General features: G+C 44.6%; 1 protein-coding gene across 1 annotated transcript; it reads right to left on the minus strand.

Annotated features, from left to right (window-relative positions):
* Positions 1-278: 278 nt before the first annotated feature.
* LOC124202942 lies at positions 279-6,570 on the minus strand. The gene is made up of 2 exons (XM_046599465.1): positions 1,761-6,570; positions 279-1,684 (listed from the first exon to the last, which is right to left on the minus strand). The coding sequence occupies exons 1-2, from the start codon at positions 6,568-6,570 to the stop codon at positions 279-281; spliced, it is 6,216 nt and encodes a 2,071-aa protein (XP_046455421.1).
* Between the last annotated feature and the right edge of the window lie 5,157 nt (positions 6,571-11,727).

Genomic DNA, 11,727 nt, shown 5'->3' on the forward strand with positions numbered 1-11,727 from the left:
AGATAAGCAGTCAAATATAGCGTCTGTGTGCGGCGGCACTAAATGCGCGTCGCTAGAGTTTTAGAGTTTAAATGAAAAGATAAATTCGCCACTAAATCGCTTCAAGAGTTTTTATTGTCGACAAGACAGAGAGTGACTTTCGCCAAGTTGCCAGCAAGGCGAGATACAATAAACTGTGTCGCGAGAAAACAAATGATTAAACAAGAAAAGGATTGTGGAATACGGGCCTGAGGTATAAGGGAGGTATTAGGGGGCAAGATAAGGGACGATGGCGGGGATCATTTTGCGGAAGCCCCATCTGACCCGGCGGGGAGAATCGGGCTGTCCGTCACATTGCCGGCCCTGTTTTCAGTGGTGAAAACATCTTCTGGATCATCCGCCTCGAGTAAACAAAGTTTGTGTGCTGAACGGATGTAGCGGGTCGTTTTCGACTTGATGTCGGAAAGAGTTTTTCGGCCCTTTTTGCCAGGTACAGCGCGAGTGACTTCTACTTCGGCGGACCGGACAGCTCCATCGGCACCAGCTTCTACACGAACAATTCGACCGATTGGCCAAGTGCTTCTCTTCGGGTTGGGCATTTCCATGAGGACGACATCTCCGACAGCTAGGTTTCGCCGTGGGCGGAGCCATTTTGTCCGTTCGATTAGAGACGGGAGGTACTCGCGCATCCAGCGATTCCAGACGTGGTTGACGATCTCCTGCGCGTCCATCCACCGCCGCTTGCTGAGCAACTGCGGTTGAGCGTCGAAGTCAGAGTGCAGTTGAATGTTTGGCCGTCCATGAAGAAAATGATTAGGGGTAAGAGCGTCGACTTCGGTTGGATCGCTGCTCACCGGGGTCAATGGACGGGCGTTCAGCAAAGCTTCGACACCGGTCATGACGGTAGACAGCACCTCTTGAGTGACGACTCGCTCCTTTAATACAATTCGCATGGCGAGCTTGGCGGACTTGATCATCCGCTCCCATGACCCGCCGAAATGAGGCGAAGCGGGAGGGCTAAATCGCCATTCGATGTTTCGATCAGCCATATTTTTTGCCAACGCTTCCGGATTCCATTGAGCGATCGCATCCCGGATCTCTTGTTCGCCAGCCACTAGATTGGTTCCGTTATCGCTGTAACAGACAAGAGGAACTCCACGGCGGTCTGTAAAACGGGAAAACGCCATCATGAACGAATCGAGGTCCATGGAATCAGCCAGTTCAAGGTGGACGGCTCGACAATCCAGGCAAGTAAACATGACTCCGTACCGCTTCAGAGTCCGTCGGAGCATGGAGACGTACAACGGACCGAAGTAGTCGATTCCGACGTGAGAAAACGGCCACTGGTGTGTTTTAATTCTGCTGGCCGGCAACGGACCCATGAGTGGACACACCGGTTGGCTGTCGCGTCGCTTGCAATCGAAGCAGGGACGAATCACTCTCTTGATGGTGGCCCGCGGCTGCAGAACATGATACGTCGCCCGGAGGTTATGTAACAAACGCTCCGTTTTTGCGTGAGTCAGTCGATGGTGGAGGTCGAGAATGATCATCGTCGCCAGCTGGCTGTCGGAAGACAAGACGATGGGATGTTTTGTGTCTTCAGGGAGACAAGCATGTTGAATCCGGCCACCTACCCGGATGATTCCGGACGCATCTATAAAGGGGGTCAACGTGGCCAGCTTGGATGTGACTGGCACGGGTTTTCCTTTGCGTAAAAAAACGAATCTCTACGGCAAAATGATGTTCCTGATCGACCCGAATCAATAATGTTTGGGCATCACGCAATTCCGGAGCTGTGAGCCATCGAGATAACGGGATGACACACTTTTTCAGCGAAAGAGAATGATTCCGAAGGAAGCGCAGCTGCCAGGCGACGATCCTTTTGATTTTGATGAAGTCGGAAGAACGTTGAATCAACTCGAAAATGGGATGAGGCGTCGGAACTCGAATAGAACCAATCCATTTGGCGGGTGAAACTTCCGGGTCGTCATTCGCCGGCTCGGCAATGTTCGTCGGTGGCGGCCAGGCCGTTTCAGGCATTAATAAAAAATCAGGGCCGCGAAACCAGCGATGTTGAGTGGTGAAGAAGGCAGCGGACACACCTCGGGATCCGTCGTCGGCGGGATTAAGCTCACCGGGGATGTGACGCCATTGAGTCGCTTCACTTTTATCCAGAATGTCTGTCACTCGATGGGCGACAAAGGCGTGGTATTTACACGTTTTCGAGTGTATCCATTGTAGCACTGTCTGTGAATCGCACCAATAATAAACGGCGGATGCGATCGGGCCAAGATCCTTGATGACGGTGGCACATAATTGGGCGCCGAGAACTGCGCCTTGAAGTTCCAGCCGCGGAATTGACAGTTGGCGGAGAGGAGCGACTCTTGATTTTGCCATAATCAGAGTGAGGCCAACATGGGATTCGCTGTACGACGCGCGAAGAAATACGCAAGCGGCAAATCCTAATTCTGAGGCATCCGTGAAGACGTGCAGTTGATATTCCGACGGCAGGGTCGATCGACGAAAGCATCGGGGAATCTTCAGGGTTGAGATGGCGGGAAGGTCAGCGACCCACCGCTTCCTAACATCGAGAAGGGCCTGTGGGAGCTGATCGTCCCATTCGACTCCGGATCGCCAGATATCTTGCATCAAGATTTTTGCCACCATCACGATTGGAACAAGAAATCCTAATGGATCGAAGATCGAGGCAATCTCTTGCAGGACTTGCCTCTTCGTTTTGACATCGAGTCGGGTGTTGGAGTTAAACATAAAGGCGTCGTGCTGGCAATCCCAAAGAATTCCGAGAGTGCGCTCGACGGGCAAAGGATCGGTGGTGATATCCAGCGCTCTTGCTCGATCAGCCTGATTGACAGAGGCCAACACGGGACGGGACGATGACATCCATTGCACCATATTGAATCCTCCGTGCTTGAGAAGATCAGTTACTTCCTGGCGCTGGGCGATGGCTTCAGCTTCCGTATCGGCTGAATCCAGATAATTATCTACGTAGATATTCTTCAATACTTTCTCAGCGGCTCCTGGGTATTGGGGTCCAAAGTCTTCGGCGGTCCGTCGCAGAGCATAAATGCAGCTTGTCGGTGAGGAGACAGCTCCGAAGACGTGAACGGTCATCTGAAATGTTTGTGGGTCTTCCGTGCTGCCTGGTTCTCTCCAGATAAATCGCAATAATGATTGTTGATGTTCCGGCACTTGTACCTGATGATACATTTTCTGAATGTCGCCAGAAATTGCACATGGGTGCAACCGAAAGCGCAATAATACTCCGATGAGAGAAGTAAGTAAATCCGGACCCTTGTACAGCTCTTCATTTAATGATGTGCCGCGGAAGCGCGCTGACGGATTGAAAACTACCCGAACTTTTCCGGGCTTGCTTGCCGCTGTGACTCCATGGTGCGGCAGATACCATACATGGCCGCGAGTGAAAGGAGAGTTGGGGTCGACTAGTTTTGCATGGCCGGCTGCGATGTACTCGTTGACGACGGCCGCATAACTCTTAGCAAACGCCGGATCCTTTTTAAAGCGGCGCTCCAATGACGCGAAATGACGGAAGGCGACTTCAGCGTTGTTCGGAAGATTTAATTCCGGATTCTTTAACATCAATCCGACTTCGTAGCGCTCGCCAGTGTGCCGGATGGTATCTTGGAGAATGCGAAGCGCTTTTTGATCATCGGGTGGTAGGTTTTGATGAGAAGAAAGTCCGACGCCGTACGATTCCGTTCTCCAGAACCGCTGGACAGCTTCATTTAAGAACTCGTCGGATTGTTGACGTGAAATGTGCATAACTGACATGGGCCGATAAGTTTGTCGCTTCAGCAGTGACTCTGGGACGGGACCTGCGATGCTCCATCCAAAATGAGTTAAGATTCCGTCTGGCGCTTCGGTTCCGTCGGGTGGACTGCGATGCTCCAGTACATCATGGACGCGCATAACGTCTCTGCCTATGAGGATTGTCACGTTGTTGGTGTCGATATGCGGCAGGTCCACGTCTTGAAGATAGCCCCATTCACGTTTTGTGACTGGCCATTCAATCTGCTGGGCGTTGATGTTAAGCTTGGGAACAGAAAACGCCTTTTTCACAGGAAACGATCGGCTTCCGTCTCTTGGTTGGATGTTGAACTTAACTTTCTTCATTTTGATGATCGGGTCGTCTCCATGGAACGTTCCTAGCTTTGTCATTTCTTCATCGCCGTCGAGGTCGAGCTGTTCTGAAGCGCGATCTAAAATCAAAGTCGTTTGGCTTCCTGGATCGAGGAATCCAAACGTTTCCAATGTTTTTCCGTCCGCTTCGAGGGTGACAGGTACTATTTGCATCACCGTGCATGATTCGTCGTCGTCGACGGAGACTGTCGCCACATTCAAGGGTAGCGTGACTGTCTTCTCTGGTTTTAGGATTGATTTTGGTTCGGTTGGGGTCAAGCGCGGAGCGTCATGTAACAATGAGTGATGCGGTTGACCGCAATTGTTGATGATGCATTTCTTCCGGCTTGTGCAGTCCTTGCTCATGTGTCCTTTGCTTAAGCATCGGAGACAGCATCCATTTTCTTTGATGATTTTTATTCTTTCTTCGAGCGACATTTCAACGAAAGTCTTGCACTGTCCCAGGCGGTGATCGCCTTTGCATAGGAGGCAAATAAGCTTCTTTGGAGGCGCCTCCGCTTGCTGCGCCGTCTTCGATTTTGACGATGATGATCCGCCGGAGGTCGCTGAATGCGTGACTGCGTTTATAGTCGGTAAAAATCCGGATTTGTTGTCGGGCTGCCGGCCCGGTTTTGATCCGCTTTTCGGTTTTGCTGGCGTGATTGGTGTCAGAGAAATCTGACTATGCTTTGCCATCATTTCGCCTTTGACGAACTTGCTGAACCAGGTAGCAAAGTCTTGGAGTGTTTGACTGACAGGGTGATTCTTCACGATTTGTCTCCCCCACCTGCTTTGTACCTCGGAAGGGAGCTTGGTTACGATGATGTCCAAAAGGCCGGATGATTTTAATTCGTGTTGGTAGCCGCCGCTTCTCAGCGAGGCTACTGCTCCATTTACAGCTTGCGAAAATTTCAATAACGCCTTGTAATCATTCGCGCTTACTCGCTGGAGCTGAATTAGGGACTGAATGTACGTCCTCGACACGATCTGGGGATGTCCGTATGTTGATTCCAGCTCTTGCAATGCCTCTTGGTACAAAGCCGGACTGCTTAACGAATCACCAAGTCCGTCTCGTATTTCGCTGGTCAGACAGCGCTTGAGAATGGCCATTTTTTGAGTCGTTGTCAGACTGGAATTATCATGAACCAAATCACGAAAAATGGCGATAAAGTCTTGCCAATTCTTCGGGTCGCCGTCAAACGGCTTGAGGTCCATCTTCGGAAGACGAAAGACGGAATGCGCCGATCCATGAATTCCTGGCGGTTGTCGATCCTCTTTGCCATTGAGATTGAACGACCAATTGTTTGCATCGCTATCTTTGTCTTGATGAGGCGCCTGATACGACTGTACTGATTCCGCGCCGATTGAAACGTCATCTTCCGTGTAAGGTGGCGGACCGGAACCTCGGTTGCCCGCGGAGGCTGGTGGTTTCTTGGGTCTTGCTCCTTGGTGCTGTCTATGTGATTCCGTGTTGTGCGCTTCTTTGTTGGTGGATGTCGCCTCATTATGTTGCGCAAAGCGCTCGTCGACGGCGGACCTAAATTTGTCCCAGTCGCTTTCTTTTTCCCGTTCGTACCGATACTTTTCAGTCTGACGGGCGAGTTTTTCTTCTTCCAGTTCTCTTTTTTGTTTTTCGATGTCGCCCCGTAAGGACTTTTCCAGCTTGATGCGGTTTGCCATTTCTGCATCCTGGGTCTGCTTCCATTGATTCATCTGTAGCCGGAGGTTTTGTAATTCTTCTGTCAATGCTGCGGTGGCGGCATTGTCTTCTTTTTCAGGACCGGCTTTTTCTTTCGCTGCCATGTCTGTCTGTAGCTGTTGCAATCTTCTTTCTAAATCTTCTCTCGCCAATCTTTCGTCATCCAGCCGCTGTCTTAAATCATTCTCGTATTCTTCCATCTCGGACGGCAAATCGCGTATTTCACTGATTGAAGCTGAGCCTTGGTCGTCGAAGGGATTTTCTGGTTGCTGAAAGGCTCTAGGATGGTTTGGGTCGAGCCACGTCGTGTTGCTCCGGATGCTTTGCCTGCTTCGATCGGATGGATTGCTGGGCACGGCTGAAGGTGGTCGATTGACCGTGCGGATGTACTCGTCGATACGTCCATAATAGGTTGCGGTGACGTTTTCCAGCTGGATGATCCAGTCCTCGGATGGTACATGATCTAGGTCGTTCGACTGGCGATACAAATTGTGGGCTCTTGTGCATTCTTCCAGCTGGGTGGCCAGCTCTTTTCTTAAGAACTTCACTTCTGTTCTGCTACCGCCTTCTGCCATGTGTTTTTTGATCCTTTTTGTGAGATTCGTCAGCCTTCTTTTTTCATTCGACCTAAGTTGCTTCCTCGTTCTAGCTTCAAACAATGGCGGGAAATCTTCGTGATGCTCGGTCTGATTATCCGCGTTGCGACTTGGCGGCCTGCTTGGTGCTTCCGCCATGATGAGATGAAAAGATCTTCGGAATAATAATGAATGATGGGCGAATAAAAGACCAACCAAGCGCTGGACCAATGAGCCTTGCGACTTAGGACCAAGCACCCTAGGACTATTTATGCCGACTACCTAGTAGCGAGACCAACCAAGCACTGGACCAATGGACCTTGCGGCCTAGGACCAAGCACCCTAGGACTACACCGACTTGGCAGATATAGAGACGCGAAATTTATTGCTCGGGGACCTCTTCGCTGATTTGAAGAATAAATTCGTCTTCCTGATCGCGAGAGTTTGGATCTATGGCCAGCTGTTGACTACTGCTGGGCTGAACTGGGGTCTTCTTCTTTTTCTCGGCTATCAGTTGACGCCAAATTCTTTTCGCTTCTTCAATTGCTGCTTTCTTTCTTTCGGCTGCGTCTCTGGCTTCTTGTTGGTTTTCCGCCAAAAAACGAGCTTCCACTTCTCTACGCTCTGCAATCTGGGCTTCTCGCTTTTCGTTCCTTCTCGCTTCGTGCCCGGCGGCTTGGACGGCCCTACTGATTGGACTGTTACGATTGCGCGGCAGTTTTGTACAATAGGCCCTGTGGCCGCTCGATTAAAGAAAAAAGGACGAGAATGTGTAATGCACAGCGATGAATAAAGAAAAGAAAAAGACGGGAGAGAGAGCAAAATTGCTAGACACGCGCGCTTCGATACGCGACTACAAAGAGACACGCGCGGGGTGTGGGGAAAAGTTTCGTGCTGGACACGAGCGGCCTGTCTGGTTTTCTACACGAGGCAAAAAAATGTCTACTGTTAGCTACTCAGGGACAAATATGCACACGGGATAATTACAGGGCCTATCAATGAACAAGCGCGAATGGTTTTTTTTTTTAAACAAATTTTTCTGAAAAATATTTCTCCCTTATTTATTTGGACTGTCTAGATAATCAAATAGTTTAACTACGCCTATCGCAATTTTACAACAGGGAATAATTAAACAGGTGTAATACTTGACGAATGACTACCGAACGCGTTACGGGAAGCGTCAACGCCGTCGTGTTACAAATACTATGACAATCGGGAGCACCTTAAAAAGGTGTCGATACAAAAAGGAATAATCGGGAATACTATTTGCTTACCAGAAACGCAAAAGAACGATAAGATGCCACGAGTTTACTCGGATAACAGTTTGCGGACTGGGGGGCAAATTCGGGAAACTGCACGAGGGACGCCACGAGAAGCTCCGATTTTCTTTCAAATGCACCAGGTGTGCATCAGATTTTCACGATTTAGATTCGAGTTCGAATGCAAGGTCGATGCAACAAATGTGCGTCGCTAGAGTTTTAGAGTTTAAATGAAAAGATAAATTCGCCACTAAATCGCTTCAAGAGTTTTTATTGTCGACAAGACAGAGAGTGACTTTCGCCAAGTTGCCAGCAAGGCGAGATACAATAAACTGTGTCGCGAGAAAACAAATGATTAAACAAGAAAAGGATTGTGGAATACGGGCCTGAGGTATAAGGGAGGTATTAGGGGGCAAGATAAGGGACGATGGCGGGGATCATTTTGCGGAAGCCCCATCTGACCCGGCGGGGAGAATCGGGCTGTCCGTCACAGTCTGGAACACACACAAAGATAAAATGCATTGACATTGCCAGTGCTATGAATTTCTTTAAATTTAATGTGAAAAATTGGTCTAAAAGTAAATTATCACAGAAATTTTTGAAATAATAAGACGCTTATTAATGAGCGAAAATAATGAGGAAAGAAAAATAATCTCTGAAAGATTGCAGACTTGGTTTATGATACTGCAGAGCTCTTATCTATAACAATAATCACTTCCCAGAGGCCTATGGCCAAACACAGCCAAGCCAAGAACTCTAAGACCAAAGGAATATAAACCACAGAGGTCAGAGGTTAGCGAATTAAGTGTCTAAAAACGCCAAATGCTGCCAGCAAAGTTATCTTTGTCCATATTGGGACAAAGAACTTCTTCTCGAGCTTCAGTGATATTAAGCAAGTTATTCACCATGTCTTCGAGGTGGACTCGAAAGACTTCTGTGGTTTAACCAAGGTACAAGATACCGAAGGTTATTCATGTCTTGTGACTGAAATGGGACTTCAATAATACTTATTCGAAAAGACTAATCAAGAAGCTAGTGGTATTATACCCTGGAATAGTATGATGATGGAAACAAAATTTTTACTTATTAGCATTATGCAATAAGGTACTGGAAACAGCAAAAATAGGCTCTTCAAAAAGCAACTACAAAGATCCTAGCCACATTGGCAAGAAATGAATAACTCACCCCATCTGAGTAGGGGAGACCGGGGCGAAATGGAACAACTTTTTTTGTCTTCCGTCTTTGTTAAGATATCTGACAAAATAGATGCATTTTAAAATTTCTGATTGTTCTGTATTGTTAAGTTACATCTTGGCTACCCACCTATTTTTTTTTGTATGTTGAAATTGAAAAATAAACGAGATATTTAAGAAACAAAAGTAAGTTTTTTTTTCACTCGGTCTGAACTCGACCGAAAAAAGACGGGGTAAAACGAAACAAACCCCGGGGTAAAATTGAACGCAATTTTTCTCAGCAACGGCTGAATAAAATTTAATGCAAAAACAATGGAAAAATAGAATATTCATTTATCTTCAAGATTGTTACAATTTTTGTAAAAAAAAATTAAATTATTCTTGAGTAATTATTGTTTAAAAGTGGGACTATTTTTTCTTCAATTTTTTTTTGCTGTTTTCTGGTTGTTCTTACTTAATCCCACCTAATGCCGCTAGTCATTTGTTTTTGCCACTGTTCCGCCGCTTATGTTCAAGAAAGAAGGAGGGCTTAAATTTCAATATTTTTTTCAATTTCAATTTCAAACCATTTAACCCCAAAAAATGTGTTCACTTTAACGCCGTAAAAGTTGTTACATAAAAAGTAACATTTTCTCGGTGTACAAGTGAGCAATTAATTTTTTTTTTACGCCATAAAATAGAAAAAAGAAAAATCTTTAAAATGGCTATCTTACTTTAGTTTTAATTGAAAAACCATGCTTAGAAACTAGAAATATTAAAAAGTTATCCTAATCATCCACACCAGTGATTTTACCTTTTCGATAATAACTTACCAATTATTTCAACTACTTCAATAAAATTTATCCCCAGGTTAAAAAACACCATTTCCCATATACCCTAAAGAAATTAAATTTTTCTAACGAGTTTTTCACTATAAAAGCCCTCTGTTCAACTTAACCCCCTGTTCCATTTCGCCCCGGTCTCCCCTACACTCTTGATTCAAAAGTAATCCCAGAGACAGAATCTGGGACAAAACCTTGAATTATTCTAACGAAAAGGACTATATTGTGATGGGTTCTATATTAAATAAAAACTATTCTTTTCATTTTGAGGCTTTATCTGATAACAATTTAAAAGCCTCTAAAAATGGCGATTCTTCGCTTAAAGAAGAAAATTCTTAAGTTGAAAATAACAATTTTTTAAATAAAGTTGATAGTGGTGATAACGTTAAACAAATCTTTGATAGTGAGGTTAAAAATCAAACAATTAATAATACAAAGAATCCATTTAATGAATTCAAACATTTTATCTTGAATAGATCCAGGACATTAAAAGCTAAAGAAGTTCATCTTTATGCTAAAATAATTTTTTTACTGGAAAAAAGGAGGAATTACGATTTAATAGCCAATGAGTTAGCTCTTTCTTACAAATGCAAAGTGAAAATTATACCATATGTTATGACATGGGAGGGTTTGGTTACGAAATACCACAAGAAACACAGAATTGAAATCGGGATTCAACCTAATACCGAAGCATACATCCAATCAATAGTGCTGAAGAAGACTTTTGAGAGCATTTCTTTCGATAGGAGACGAGGTCTCGAAGAGGAAGATGGTCACAACGAAGTTGATGCACTTGTGAGTAGGATTGCGGAGACATCTAGGAGGCGAAACCTGAAGAGACTCAACAATAATGACAATCTATCTGTAAACCTTAAATAAATTATTTAAACCTACTGGAAAATATAACATAAAGAGAATAGAGAAACCTCTATTTAAATATAAGAGGATAAGCATTTCGAAAGAAATATCCAATAATACTATTAGCCGTGGTATGCAATTATTAGCTAAGAAATTTGAAGCTAAATATAGAGATCATTCTCTTAATATAAGACCTGATCTAGAGTCAGCTTCAAATAAAGGTGAAAACCTATTAATAAGCTCAGTAATTACATTGAATATCAATGGTATTAGGAGCAAATACAATGATCTAATTTTACTACTTCAGTAACGTAAATCAGATATAATCTGCTTACAAGAGACAGAGAAATTAGTCACGTACAAGAGAATTCATATAAATGGATATTTTGTACATGAAGTACCTGACTCAGGTACTGGTTTAGGCCTAGTAATGGGCTTTAGAAAAGACTCGAGATTATCATGTAATGTAATAGAGTCATATGATGATATTATTATATGTTCAATAAAAGGTATACATTCCAATATATTAGCTGGAAATGTCTATAGTTCTCCAAATCCAATAAAGATGAAGGAGACCACTATGTGAGTAGTTGATTGTATAAATAAATACTCAAATAAATCCAACTGTCTTCTGGCAGGTGATTGGAATGAAATACCTAGTGTATTAAAAAAAATGCTTTTGGAAAAAGGCATTCAGGTATATACAAATGATAAACCTACTAAAGGTACAAGAGTGTACCAAAACCGTAAAAGGGCAAAGAGACCAATCGATTATGGTCTCAGCCATAATCACCAGTTGATAGCATCTCAATGTTGTCGCTATTACCCCGTTTTGATGATTCCTTTTTGTAAGCATATGTCTGGAGCAGTAGTTGGGATTTTCTCTCCCTATTTTGGAAGATGTGGAATAGAATCTTCACTTTGGCAGTAAGCTATAATGATTGTGCCACTTTTGGTTTGAAATGCCTCCTGGTATTTTCCTTCGCTTGTGAGTCTTTTGACTCTACTTACTTGTCTAAAATCTTTTGGACTAACTTGGAAGCTAAAAAAGCTATTTGGGTGTGTGTAGCATACAATTTCATGAGAGAAATCTCTACTTTTTGTCTATTTGGTTGTTTTAGTGGTTTTGTATACCTTTTGGTTATATGTTATATAAATGTCAAGTTTGATCTGTCTGTTATAATT

This window comes from Daphnia pulex, chromosome 9 (genome assembly GCF_021134715.1).
Source record: "Daphnia pulex isolate KAP4 chromosome 9, ASM2113471v1".
In the NCBI taxonomy this organism is placed as follows: domain Eukaryota; kingdom Metazoa; phylum Arthropoda; class Branchiopoda; order Diplostraca; family Daphniidae; genus Daphnia; species Daphnia pulex.

Excerpts from the sequence above, each read along its gene's own strand:
- LOC124202942 (XM_046599465.1), bottom strand. The coding sequence starts at position 6,570 with ATGGCGGAAGCACCAAGCAGGCCGCCAAGTCGCAACGCGGATAATCAG. Across the intron at positions 1,685-1,760 it reads GCTCACAGCTCCGGAATTGC|GAAAACCCGTGCCAGTCACA; the intron begins GTGATGCCCAAA and ends TTTTACGCAAAG.